Source organism: Alosa sapidissima, chromosome 23, assembly GCF_018492685.1.
Source record: "Alosa sapidissima isolate fAloSap1 chromosome 23, fAloSap1.pri, whole genome shotgun sequence".
Taxonomy (NCBI): domain Eukaryota; kingdom Metazoa; phylum Chordata; class Actinopteri; order Clupeiformes; family Clupeidae; genus Alosa; species Alosa sapidissima.
In genome coordinates this window covers 29043231-29057782 of record NC_055979.1, presented here as the reverse complement: position 1 = coordinate 29057782, position 14552 = coordinate 29043231, and the positions used below count along the sequence as shown (strand labels likewise).

General features: G+C 44.0%; 1 protein-coding gene across 2 annotated transcripts; it reads left to right on the top strand.

Annotated features, from left to right (window-relative positions):
* The first annotated feature begins 914 nt into the window (after nucleotides 1-914).
* idh3b (isocitrate dehydrogenase (NAD(+)) 3 non-catalytic subunit beta) lies at nucleotides 915-13857 on the top strand. Of its 2 annotated transcripts, none has more exons than XM_042080862.1 (11): nucleotides 915-1029; nucleotides 1719-1892; nucleotides 2155-2275; nucleotides 3000-3060; nucleotides 3158-3290; nucleotides 4935-5068; nucleotides 5175-5277; nucleotides 5815-5961; nucleotides 6678-6772; nucleotides 7736-7796; nucleotides 13428-13857. In XM_042080862.1, exons 1-11 carry the CDS (start codon nucleotides 985-987, stop codon nucleotides 13503-13505), a joined length of 1152 nt encoding a protein of 383 aa, XP_041936796.1. In that variant the 5' UTR covers nucleotides 915-984; the 3' UTR covers nucleotides 13506-13857. The 2 variants fall into 2 exon arrangements, with proteins under 2 accessions (XP_041936796.1, XP_041936795.1); XM_042080861.1 differs by lacking the exon at nucleotides 13428-13857 and adding an exon at nucleotides 10649-12855.
* The last annotated feature ends 695 nt before the right edge of the window (nucleotides 13858-14552 follow it).

Genomic DNA, 14552 nt, shown 5'->3' with positions numbered 1-14552 from the left:
AAATATGTTTGACCTACTTTCATATATTTAATTTTCATTGTACATTATTCTTCCTTACACAAATGTGCTTTCCCCCCAATCATAGAGGCATGGGTGTCCTTTTATGTCTATTTTAGTGCATGTATATTTTTAGATGACCTATTCGTTTGTGTTGGTTCTATGTGTGCCAACAGGACAACTGCTACAAACGAGGCATCCGTCTCAAAAGTGGAGCCTTTATGAAAAAATAGAGGGAGAAAAATCTGAATAAACCCTTTCAATCTGTTCCTAGAGGGTTTCCGGTTGAAACGTTCAAAACCAATGCTGATACAATGCTGATACAGCTCTACAAAACGTTGACTTTAAAACTCGACTCGAAACTCAGACTTTGTTTTGTTTGTATGTTTGTTTGTTTGTTTGCTTGTCCCTAAGTTACCATTAGCTCAATGTTATTTTCTGTGCCAGGAAATGGCTTAAGAACGCACATATTTGTTTATGCAGTTGAAAAGGTCTATGAACGCTCTCTGCTCAGGATGGGGGAGAGAGCAGTGCAGATCAGGCAGTTGAATGATTGGATGGTGTGTCACTGAGGTGTCTATCTAATGATACACCTCCTTCTGGCTGACAGGAAACACTAAAACATCATAGGCTACAGTAGCTGATCTGGGATTAAGCAAATAGTGCAAAACATACCCTTTAAGTATGACTTAAATAATCAGGACTTGATTTCTGATTAAAACTAACAGTGACTGAACCATGGTCAGTACATTTTGTTATTAAGGTAGATATTGTGGCTGAAAGAAATCTCTGTCAAATCGAAATTCCTTCAGAGTAAAGTTATTTGCATTTGAGCAACCAAGCTGAACTTATTTTGGCAACTAGTTTGTCCTGAGACAGGAAAATTGATCCCTTCATCGGCTAGCTGCCATATATGGTTGCACTTCCTTTTGTCGAGTCAGACGCTTGCGCACTTGGAACCGCGCTCCTAGAAACCGCATTGTATCCATGATGGCTGCTGCCTTGGGACGGAGTCTTGTAACATTGGTCAAGGTGAGTTCAGATGGAGAGGCAGTTTTCTTAAGTATCTGTTTTTCTGACAAAGTACAGGCAGTTGAAGAGATACTTAGTAGATGTCTTGTCAGGTTGGCGTTTCAGCGTTCGTTGTAGTTACTTTAAAGCACCCCAACGGCTGTAATGTTAGTGGGCGAAGGGTGCTAGTGCTAGTTAATGTTAGCTGCGGGCAGGAGAGAGAGGGGTGCCAAGTACTTCAATTGACAGGCCACGAAGCTGCCATAGTTGTGTGGAATTGTGTCATCTAACATAAGGAACAATATATGTTCTTATCTATAATGGTGGGGCCTATGAACATGTGGTCTTTGTCGTCTCCTGTCTGATGTCCTTTACAAAATCGTTGTTAATGAGGCTAACCAGCTAGCTAACGTGTCCTGTTCCGCTATGAGGTTTGGCCTTTCAACTCGGCAGCTAAGTTAGCGTAAAGCCCGGCGTGTGTGTCATTCAGTCTGCCAAAATTGCGGATTCAAACGCATCTCTGCATTCCGGGTCAGACTACTGCCTGTTTGTCAACTTCTGTCTTGCGTCTGTCAATTTACTGTCCATATCGAACATGCTTTTTACACATTTCCCGTCAGTTGAGTTAGGTGATACCGTGATTCCTGTCATATTCTGAGTCTACAAACCCTTCTAGAGATGATTGCAAATTGTCTCGTGTTGTGTTGAAGGGTGCCAGTGTTCCCCTGTGGCAGCCCGTGAGCGCGAGAGCCCTCAGTCTCACCGCGTGTCGCAATGTCCCCGAGGCTCCCCCAGCTCGGGCTGACAGCACCTTCAAGGTTACCATGGTACCTGGAGATGGCGTCGGACCCGAGCTCATGACTGCCGTCAAGGAGGTCTTCAAGGTGCGCAGACAAGTGTCTTTCTCTCACTCATATATGATATTTATGTATATTTATACGTTTTAAAAATTGCCCTCTTATGCTTTTATATATTATCATTCTTTGCTTTTGTTTATGTAAAGCACATTGAATTATCCCTGTGTAGGAAATGCGCTATACAAATAAACATGCCTTGCCTCATCCTAACTCTCAAAGTCATCCATACTTAATTTTCCATTACCCACTCCCTTTATTCTAACTCTGAGGGTGTGTGTGTGTTCCACAGGCTGGTGATGTTCCGGTCGAGTTCGAGGAGTTCCACCTGAGCGAGGTCCAGCACATGGCCAGTGAGGAGAAGCTGGACCAGGTGCTGACCTCCATGAAGACCAACAGGGTGGCCATGAAAGGTAAGCTGTCCACAGCCAGGCATGGGGAGCTCAGAGAACAGCAGTAGCTGTGTTTACATTACATTACATTTGGCTGACGCATTTTTAACCAAAGCGACTAACAACATGGTAACAGTTAAGTTTTAAAGTAATTCTCTCAACAATTTTAGGACAATTTAAAAACGGTACAGTACAGTAAGAATAAGTGCATCAGTGAGTGCTGTTTTTAAACAGTTAAGTGTCAGTTCAAGACGGGTGGTAAGTGCTAGGATCAACAAGACTTGTTGTAAGTGGTGCTATGAGAGGAGATGTTCTCTAAAGAGCTGGGTCTGAGTTTTTTGAAAATGGAGAGGGATGTCCCTGCCCCCCCCCCCCCCCCCCCTGTTTACATGCTCTTCGGTGTCCCGCTGATGGTCAGGATTTTGAAGTGTCCTGGTTTTGTGTTTGTGTATGTAAACATCATCGTTTCCTGATTTCAGAACCACAGAAAAACCCTTGTCCTAGTTTTGAGAAATCTTGTTATACTAGTTGAAGTACAGGATTCCCTGTACACAGGATTCATCATGTATAACCAGGGACCTCAATAACCAGGTTGCTCTGTAGTCATGTAAAAACCAGGAAGCCTCATAACTGGGATTGAAGTCCTTTGTAGACACAGTCAATGAACAGTAATAATGGTTTTCAGATTGTGTTGGAACCCTGAATGTCATGAAGTGACAGTTTGTGTCCACGTGTGTGTCCACAGGGAAGATTCACACTCCCATGGAGTTCAAAGGAGAGCTGGCGTCCTACGAGATGAGGCTGAGGTGCATCATCATCACACTTCCTGTAAGAGTGTGTGTTTAGCTGTGTGCTGAGGGCACCTGTACTGACCTGTGTGTGTGTGTGTGTGTGTGTATGTAGGAGGAAGCTGGACCTGTTTGCCAATGTGGTCCATGTGAAGAGTTTGCCTGGTTACAGCACACGCCACAACAACCTGGACCTGGTCATCATCCGCGAGCAGACGGAGGGAGAGTACAGCTCTCTGGAGCACGAGGTAAGATCCTACACACACACACACATACACACATATATATATATATATATATATACACGTATACACACACACACACACACACACACATATACACACGTATGCATAAACACATATGTAACTGTGTCATGTTTGACCGACCGCGCGGTTGAATTTATCTTATCAATCAAAATAAGCAATTTAATGTTGTCGACCATTGGTACAGATTCAGGCTCCAGTACTGTTTTTAAAGTATCAGTTTAGTACCAGTATCGGATAAAACTCAAATGATACCCAACCCTACTCTATCTAGCATCTCTTACCAGCACGTACACACACACACACACACACACACACACACACACACACAGGCATGAAAACTCCTCACCTTTCGGCGAAATTCGCCATTTTTTTTTCGCCATTGGGGTTACAACTGAGTTTACAAATCACGCGCAGACGTGTCTGATCCAGCAACGATTATGTGAATGCAGCCCCTATGCATTTAGCCTATTAAACAGTGGAAGCTAAATTTTGCCGCGGATGCAACGCGAACAGAACGCTTGCGCTGGAATAGCCTCTCTGTCTGTGTCACTACAGATATATGCATCTGAAATGTCAGCTGGAATGTGAGCCCGGCGAGGAGAGATCATGGGAGAGATGCTTATTGATGTCACAGGTGGGCTAGTTGAAACGTTCAACTTCTGTCAGAAAAAGACGTTGAGATTGGTGTAGCAACGTAGCATAGGCTGTTGTTAAAGTTAGCGATATATACAGAAATATAGACATAACGAGTTCATTTGATGAAGAATACGTGCAGTTTTAGCCATCTAGATCGACAAAAGGTGAAGCAAATAGGCATACTTTATCAATATAGCAAAGGCTAATGTGAATAACTAAATAGTTGAATTAAATGCTCCTAAACTGGGCTGGTGCGTTTTGTCGAGTTCAGAGACAAAAACAGTGTTTGACATGGCAATGCTGTCTTAAGAAACGCTCAGTGGCCTGACACACTAGCACAATGCCACAATCTGTAAGTAGCCTAGCTGCAGGTTAAAACATTTCAAACCAATTTTACAAATTAAAGCCTAGTCTACCCTACCCAAGTTTATTTATTACCTGGTTTGGTCCAACAAATATTCAGACTTATTCTAATAGTCTACTATGAAGTGTCCCGTAGGCCTATGAAATCTTCAGAAATGTCTGATAACTTCAGGCACAAAGAAAAAAAACTCATGTAGATTACTGAGGAGGAGAGGAGGGCCAGGGTGAAGCATGTTGCCAAACAGCGCAAGTGGGCCCCTTCACACTTAGGCCCAAGCCAAAAAGAAGAAATAATAAATATTTTGTCAGTTTCAATCATTTTGTAGTTTGTTTTCTTTATAAATCTCTGGTTTTAGGCAACTTCATACTCCATGGAAGCTATGCACTATTGGCAGCAATGTCACTCGCGCCTGTTTTGCTATGAAACGGCCATTTCCCACTTTGCGCGCCCTTCTCACCTTTTTCACCCCTGACCTGTTTTCATGCCTGCTCACACCAAGCGAGAGTACAGCATGCTACATGCTACACACACACACAGAACACGGACACACGCACATATAACATGTGTGGTCCATTTGTGGTGTTCTGAGCTATGTAATGCTTACGCCTCCTTGTCTCCCATGACAGAGTGTGACCGGTGTGGTTGAGTGTCTAAAGATCATCACTCGTGTGAAGTCTCGCCGCATCGCCAAGTTTGCGTTCGACTACGCCACCAAGAACGGCCGCAGCAAGGTCACTGCCGTGCACAAGGCCAACATCATGTGAGTACAAGAACATTATGAGGAGGGAAGGTTACAAGAGTGTGTGTGTGTGTGTGTCTGTGTCTGTGTGTGTGTGTGCCCCACTGATCAGTCCTTTCCTGTACAGGAAACTGGGTGACGGCCTGTTCCTGCAGTGCTGTGCAGAGATCGCTGAGCTGTACCCCAAAATCAAGTACGAGAACATCATCATCGACAACTGTTGCATGCAGGTAAGACCCTACCCTCACACACTTGATTGTGTGTGTGTGTGCGTGTGTGTGTGCGTGCGATATCTCGTTCTCGAACTTCGAACTCAAAATTAGAATCGACAATGTAGCCACACACCCCCATATCAACTATAACATGTATGCCAAGCAAAAACACACACACACGTGTTGAACTGCGGCCTCTAACTTTAGGCTGCCTGCAGCCAATTAATATATATCAATCGACTGAAATCGAAGCCCCTCTTGCTACTCTGAAGTGAAAAGATGATATAGTCTAGTTACAGTCCAAAATAAAATGTACATTTATAAGTGCATATTCCATGAACACTAACCTTGGGTCTATTCAGAATGTGCTGAAACAATCAAATTATCATTCTGTGCTGTTTCATTTCACTATGTTCACATATGTTTAATGTCTGTTCTGTTTACAACCTCGCGGTTGTATAAAAAATCCCCCCCCCCCCCCCAGGATCATGACACCCCTATGCGACACAGAGCCCAGATTGTATTTGATTCCCCCTCGAATGTCTTGTTCCCCAGCTGGTGCAGAACCCATACCAGTTTGATGTGCTTGTGATGCCCAATCTCTATGGCAACATCATTGACAACCTGGCCGCTGGGCTGGTGGGCGGAGCTGGGGTAGTGCCCGGGGAGAGCTACAGCGCCGAGTACGCCGTGTTTGAGACGGTCAGTACCCAGCCTGGTCATCTCTCTCTGTCTCTCTCTCTCTCTCTCTGTCTCTCTGTGTATCTGTCTCTGTGTGTCTGTCTCTTTTTCTCCCGAGTATGCTGTGTTCAAGACGGTCAGTACCCAATCTGTTCATGTTGGCTATCTAGTAATAATGAGCCATCATGGCATCCATGTTGGCATACTCTCCCATAAAGTGCCTGCGTTACCGTAATTGGAAATTTCATGGCTATTAGTTAGAGTGCAAGCTGTGGTATGCTGTAAATAACAGAATGGCTCTCTCAATTGATTGGGTGAATGAATTCTGTAGTATACATGTGGGAGTTGTTGTAATTGATTAGTATGTTGAATGAATGAATGAATGAATTAATTCTGTATTATACATCTGGGAGTTGTGAATTGATTAGTTTGTTGAATGAATGAATGAATGAATTCTGTATTATACCTCTGGGAGTTGTGAATTGATTAGTTTGTTGAATGAATGAATGAATTGATTAGTATGTTGAATTGATGAATGTATGAGTGAACGAATTCTGTATTATACCTCTGGGAATTGTAAATTGATTAGTATGTTGAATGAATTGATTAGTATGTTGAATGAATGAATGAATGAATTGATTAGTATGTTGAATGAATGAATTGATTCGTATGTTGAATGAATGAATGTAGTGATGTGTTGGGCTCAGAGTGAGGATGTTTCTGGTTTACCACCTCAGGGAGCGCGGCACCCGTTTGCCCAAGCAGTGGGCAGGAACATCGCCAACCCGACCGCCATGCTGCTGAGTGCTGCCAACATGCTGCGCCACCTCAAGTCAGTCTCCTCCTCACACACACACACCTCATGCACACGCACACACACGCACACAAACGACATTAAATAGAAAGTCGCACATTGTTTATGACATACATGAATACATTCAACTTTATTTGAATACTATTTTATACCGATGAAATGTTTATATACTATAAGTTGCTTTGGACAAAAGCGTCCGCCAGATACCGTACACATAAACATATAGACGCATACAGTGTGTTGATTAGAATGTTATTGTGTGAATTTCATTTTAATGTTACTGTGTAAGGCGTGTAAAGGGTCTACCAGTGCAGTCTGCCTCACCACACACGTTTTCTACAGTTAGACCCTTACTCTTGACATGGTGCTACAAGGTGATGGTTACTGGTCATGTATCATCAGTGTATAGTCAGTGTTGTTATTATTACTATTATTATTATGCTTATTGTAGGCTTTTCAACTTTATTTGAAACTATTATTATTAACTAATATAGTTTTCATACACTGTAAGTAATGTTCACACACTTGTTTGGACAAAAGGTGTCTGCCAAATTCCCTAAACATAATACTAGCAGGACTACCGGAGCAGGTGCTGAAAGTGACCCGACATTACATTAAATGCTGTGCATGTTCATTAGGCGAGGATCACGTCAGCCAGCGGCAAACGTAGCGCAACGCTCAGACCATAATACGTTTTATCTCGTTCCTAAGCAACACAAACGGTTTGGCAATTGAATACACTCGCGTTGCGCTTTGAAAGTTGAAGCAAGTTCAACGCTCAGCTTGTTCAACGCTAGTGTTACGCCAGCATTGCCACCGTTCCACTGCCGAACCATAGAGAACAATAGGAAACCTGCCGCTTGCAGCTGGCTAACGTGATCCCCGCCTTATGGTTCAACACAGATGTGAGCATGTTAATAGTTAGGGTGTGTGTCTAGCGCCCCCTGCTGTCTAACCCCTTTGCTGTGACTTCTCTTCCAGTCTGGAGTATCACTCCAACATGGTCTCCGAGGCTGTCAAAAGGGTCATCAAGCAGGGCAAGGTGAGACTGGGTTGCGTTTGCGTTGTTGTTAACTTACATAGTTACAAGCAGTAGAATGAACATAACTAGTCATGCTGATGCCATGTTGCATAACACATTTGAAACTGGGAATGGGAAGTAAGCTAACCAATTGCGGAACTGAAATCACATTGATTTTTGATATTGATCACTCCAAAGCGATTAATAAACACCAGACACGAGATGCGTTTGTGCACTTTACGAGCCTCCTGATTAATGAGCATCACTGAGGACTCCCAGCCAATCAGGATGTTTATTCTGCACTTGGAACATCGTCATAATGTTCATTCTACTCCTTGTAGTCCTGCAGTTTTACATAATGATGGACAGCGAACGTACACTCAGTCAAAAGTGAGGCCATTGAAAGGAATGATGGACAGCGAATGTACACTCAGTCAAAAGTGAGGCACTTACTTAAAAAATGGGTTCAACCAAATATACTTAAACCAAATATATACTTTAAAGGCACACTATGCAGTTTTTTTAGCTTAATATGCAAGTTTTTTTAGCTTAATTTACCTTCATTTAACAGCTTCAGAGTCATTGGAATGGTTATATGACTTTTTTCGGGTTGAATGGTGGCCGTCTCGCTTCCCCCTAGCGCCTGTGAGCGGAAACCCCACCCTTGCAACTGTGGGCCGGCGGGCCGACGGCCTCAGTGTCAGGAAGTATAACGAGTGTAATGAATTGCTTTACTGCATTCAAATACACACACACGCCAGGCACCGGCTAGAACAAGGTAGCGATGGAGTTTTTCAGACATTCGAAAAAGAAGCAAAAACTGAGAAAACGGAAATTGCCAATACTGCATAGTTTACCTTTAAGAATATAAATCATCTTTTAAATATAAATATTTTCTATTTTCCTACCCTTGCTCTGGCTCTGAAAATCACTTGCTGCTCTGAATAAAAGGATGTGGTAAATGAATTAGGGATGCATGATATATATCGGCGGCCGATATATTATTAGCCGATAAGTGAAAAAATGAAAATATTATCGGTCCGATAACAGAATTCTGGCCGATAATTTGCGCCGATATTTTTTAAAGTCCTAATTTAGGCCTACGTAAGGTCCGTCTGGCTACACTGAGCTACTTGAGATTGGTTGGCTATACTTTTTCCTCAATATAATGTCAGCGGTGTGAATGTATTTCACCACTCTAACAAAATCTGTGGATATGCGTTCATTTGGGAATTTGTGCATCTCAAAATCCTCTCGTGAATGATCCGCCATTTAACCTTACCAGAGCAGAGCTCAGCCCTATCTAAAGCCGTCTTGTGCTGGTGTGTTTGCACTTTACCGCGCTGCTCGGGGAAAACAAACTCGTTAGTGGGACGAGTACATAAGTAGGCCTAGTTCTAAGTTGTGTTTTAGTATTATATTTGCATTACTTTAGCTTGGGTTTTGTATTATTACCTAGAAATATGCTAACCATTCGTGCTTCAGTTCCAGACAGGTCATCATCATAAGTTATTAAAACCTTCGGGGCTAACGCCTTTCATTTCTGCTGCAGCAGGTTGTGCGCAACAGAGTAGACATAAGATACAGTGAGGAGTTGCAGCTTTATTCAGTTACCCGCAATTGAAACTAAACCTAAGTTTCCCTCACAAACTCTGATTTGGTCGCTATACTGTAGCTTATTCCAAGCTGAGTCGTTTATGAGTGTTTAGTCCTAAATGAAAACGATTCAAACTCTCTAGCCACTCACTCGCAATTCACTGACGTCAGGTTTCACTTAAAGGAGCCACACATACTGTAGGGCTAGGCTACTGTTATGTTGTTGACTGCTGTACTATTGAGGACTATTATGAGTTCTGTCTATCATTTGGTGGTAGGTAAAATTACTGCAATAAAGTTATGCTTATTAAATGCTTTCCCCAAATCACTTTTAACATTTTTTTTTCAAGAGTAAAATTATCGGTTATCGTATCGGTATTGGCCACAACAAACCAATAAATATCGGTTATCGTTATTGGCCCTGAAATTCCATATCGGTGCATCTCTAAAATGAATGAATGTAAATATAAATGTACTGCACAGGGGTGCATTTCCCAAAACTGTTAGCAACTTACTTGGTTGGCAATTGGAAATTGCATTGCAACCAACAAAAGTTGCTAACTTAGTTTGCAAGTATGGTTCTGGGAAACGTGCCCCAGACAGAGTGTATGACGCTGTGTGTTTTACAGTCAGTGGTTTTACCTGGGTGGGTCAATGCCGTTGGGTTGAGTATGCTGATGAGAAAGACACCCCGTTTGCGTTGTGCATGTTGATGGTGATGACCACAGTGTATCGGTATTGCCATGCCACAAGGACACTAACATCTCTGCAGATCTAACACCACTGCTACCACTGCTGGGCTCTTGCACCCGCCTCGCCTCACCTCACCTCACCTCACCTCACCTCACCTCACCTCACCTCACCTCGCCGCCATGGCTACGTGTCTGTCTCCATAGAGATGGAGTGTTTATGTTGTGTCTGGGTTCTTTGTATCAGGCTGTGATGCTGAGTCACGTTAGGGAAGTTGCATGTGCCCTAACTGAATGACATCATAACCTCACTCAGACTTTCACCCACATCGTGAGTGTGTGTGTGTGTGTGTGTCCCCGTGGCGTCTCATGGAACAGGAAAGGGGTGTGTTGTCTGTCTGGAGGAAGCTGATGTTGAGTTTTGCACATGACTGGCAGAGAATCAAAAACTCAGTTTCTTAGCTGCAGTGTCCCTCAAGATCCTCCTCCCAACATTTTTTAAACATCGTCCATTTGTTGTGATGTGTGTCTGTGTTTATGTGTGTGTGTGTTTATGTGTGTGTGTGTGTGTGCGTGTGCGTGCCCCAGGTGAAGACGCGAGACTTGGGCGGGTATGCCACTACCACTGACTTTGTGCAAGCCGTCACGGCCAACCTCCGCCACCGGCCAGTTTAATGAAGAACCACAGGCGCCCACTGAGCCCCCCACCCCCCCCACCCCACCTGCCGCATGCCGTGGAAGTGCCCCTGGGATGCCCCGAGTAGGCGCACCTGGGATGCCCCGAGTAGGCGCACTTCAACTACACAGTTTACTGGGAGCTCCTCACTCAGCTCCACTTCACTCAGGAGGGGCGTCACCCTCTCCATTTCCTGTTTCTAGTCTCTCAGATGAGCGAAAGGTTCCTTAGGGCCCTCTCCCTCATAGAACAACCGTTCGCAGACCCTTGCAGAACCTAAGCACCCTTAAGAGTCGTAGGTTAGTGTTCCAAGTTAAGTAAAAGATGTAAGGGTTTCCTCTTGGAACCCGTTCTGCTATGATCATACGCCCAGGAGAACCTTAAAGCAGTTTTAGATAGCGGTTTTCTATTTAAAGACTGATTGTTCCACAGTCTCTGGATCAGGCGATCTGATTGGTGCTGTGATGAACCCGCTCACTGCTCGGATTCTTTCCACTTCCTCCTCTCTGTGTGTCTTTCTCTCTCTCCCTTCGCTCATCTCTTCTCTACTTCTGCCCCTTCCTCCTCTCTGTGTGTCTTTCTCTCTCTCCCTTTGCTCATCTCTTCTCTACTTCTGCCACTTCCCTCTGAGTCTCCTGTCTCGTGTGTGTGTGTGTGTGTGTCTGTGTCCTCCTCCCCTGCAGTGTGTCCTGTGTGTACCTTCTTATACTGTCTATCTGTCTTATTGGGTTTTTTGCTTTGGGTCTCTTCTCCCAGATGACCCGTGTGTGTGTGTGTGTGTGTTGCTTTGGGTCTCTTCTCCCAGATCACCCGTGTGTGTGTGTCCTTCTCCCAGATCACCCTTGTCTGCATGGCTCTCTATACCTGCTACGTTGTCGGAACCGGAGATAGATTTCTGCTCTCGTGTGTGTGTGTGTGTGTCTGTGTCTGAGTGTGTGTGCTGTAGTCTGTCAGAGGGAACGGAAGAGCTAAGCCAGTGCTCTGATCAAAGATTCCGCTGCCACTGTGAAAGATCCTATCTACAGATCTACAGTCAGTCTTTTCCTGAATCAGACCGTCAGCTGTGACGTACATCAGCCCTCCCTGATTGCAGAGCAGGAGTGTCTGTGTGTGTGTGCGTGCGTGTGTGCGTGCGTGCGTGTGTGCGTGCGTGTGTGCGTGCGTGTGCGTGCGTGTGTGTGTGTGTGCGTGCGTGTGTGCGTGTGTGCGTGCGTTGGTGTGTGTGTGTGTGTGCGCGTGCGTGCGTGTGTGCGTGCGTGTGTGCGTGCGTGTGTGTGTGTGTGCGTGCATGCTTTTAGATGAATGGCCTACTAGCTTTGCTTCTAGTTTTGTCTTCTTTATGCCTTTGTCTTCTTTCTCTTCGCTATTTTAGTGAATTGTAATGATCTATACGACCCCCCACATTCCTTTACTACCTCAACTCAGGGCTACACTCTCCCAGCATCTTCTTTATGAAATCTCTCTCTCTCTCTCTCTCTCTCTCTCTCTCTCTCTCTCTCTCTCTCCTGTTCCCTCTGGTCAGTTCTGACTCTCCTGAGCTGAGTCACACAGGGCTTTCATACCTGATCTTCCACTCACCCGCTATCACTGGTCCATTCACTGGGCAACCAGCCAATGACCAGTAGCCTACCAAATGACGCAGTATTAGCTGTTGCCATAGAAACTCCTATAGAACATTCTCAATTAGTCAATGACTGCTTCTGATTGGATAGCAGCTGGTCCAATGACGTGCTCTGTAAATGCAGTGGAACGGTCGTCATCTGTTGATGGTGTTTCCCGCTGTGTCGTAATGCTAACGGAACATTTTTATCTGTAACATTGCTGCTAGCCAATGCTTTAGCATTTGTGCTTTAAAAAAAAAAAAACTCTTCTGTCTTAAACTGATACTGTACATAACTGTCTTTGTTATAACGGTTTCCTATGTTGGGTCATTTCTAGTGTAGAGGTCCACTGGTTTCTTAGTGTTTGCAGGTAATCACTGTACGGAGACAGTAGCAATCATGAGTCAGTCTCATCAGCCAGAGTCATCTCAGGGGCACAGCGTATGTTGTTCATGCTGTTGCCTATGCCATATCATGCTGTTGAACAGTCAAATAAACAATAAATTAACCGAAGCTTCCCTCTGTGTATGTGTGTGTGTGTGTGTGTTTGTGATTTGTTAGCGTTGTGTGTGCTACTGACTTACTAATTATATGGATTCCTGTCTGAATAGGAACAGCTCGTGTGTGTGTGCGTGTGTGTGTGTGTGTGTGTGTGTGTGTGTGTGTGTGCGCGCACGCGCTCAGTGTGAAGGTTTATAGGTGCATTAGTGCAGAGTTAAGCCAAATATACTTTATTTCAAAATGCAGGTAACCTTTTATAGATTCATCAATTAGAAACTTACATGCAGTAGTTGAACTAATGAGAAGCCTGTGTGTGTGTGTGTGTGTGTGTGTGTGTTTGCACAGGTGAAGGGTTATCAGGAGTTCATGTATGTGGCGGGCTGACTGTCAGTGTGTGTGCAAATACCTTTTGTGTATTTACACAACGTGTGACTTTGAGATAGGTGTCTAGTATAGTGTGTGCGTGCGTGTGTTTGTGCGTGTGTGTGTGTGTGTGTGTGTGTGTGTGTGTGTGTGTGTGTGTGTGTGTGTGTGTACATATATTGTGCACTGATGTCAGGTGTGTAATGAGCTGTTTTCCCTGGGACAGGTGCGCACAGGTGACCTTGGAGGCTACGCCAGCAGCGATGAGTTTACCCGCGCCGTCATCGCCAACCTCACTGCCTGATCCTCTACAGGACCTGAAAACACACACACACACACACACACACACACACACACACACACACACACAGAGACCAAGCCTCTCTTTAGATGCCCCCTTCACTAAGAAAGCACAAAGTTGAGCAACCATAACCTCTTTACGTTTATATCAGCCAAGTTAACGGGGCTGGAACAACGTCATCCACATTCCATACAACTGTATTCTCACTGCTGAATCTCATCAGACGTGGAACTAATTTGAAACCGTAAAAAAAAAAGATGTGGTATGTCTGTGTATTTATTCTGCTATTTATATGCTTTTAGAGTTTATGCCACATTTATTCATTTGTGAAAAATAAACGTACTTGTGTGAAACACCTGAGATTCTTCATTGAGTCTAAAAGGAGTCAATGATTTTTATTTGTCTCATATGTAGAGATATTGCTGTACAATCTGTAGTGAAATGCCATTTATCTGCTCAACTTTACTGTGCAGAGGTGTCCTGAGGGGTCACTAACTATAATGAAGAATAAAGATTTAGAAAGAATGTAATAAATAGATTGAGAGAAGTGGGTAAACAGTGCAGTTGCAGTGTGGCATAGTTTAAAGAGTTTGTTCAGGAGGTGGATGGCTTGAGGAAAGAAACCCGTCAGTCAGGTGTATTGAAGAATTAAATGACAGAAATAAACGTGATGTTGTATTCATATCTGACCAGCTGTGGGAGGATATTGCATTGTAAGCATGGCACTGTAAGAATGCAACATTGTCATCAGCAAAGCTCAAAAGAGAGGACGTGGTGGAACAGTGGCCAGATGTGACTGACACACTTTGTGTGGTTTTCATACTTCACTTTTTAGGAAATAGAATGTGTCAGTCCTTATAAGTAAATGATTGTTAGGCTGAATTTTGGATTACCTCACATTTCACTTTGTGTGACACGGAAAGTTCTACGACCAACTACAGAATTGTTCTCTGCACTGCTTACTAAGAAGCTGATGGTGAATGCTAGACAGTCCTTTTGCAACAACAAAACATGAGGTGCCTTCTTGACAAATCCAACACCTGTAACTGG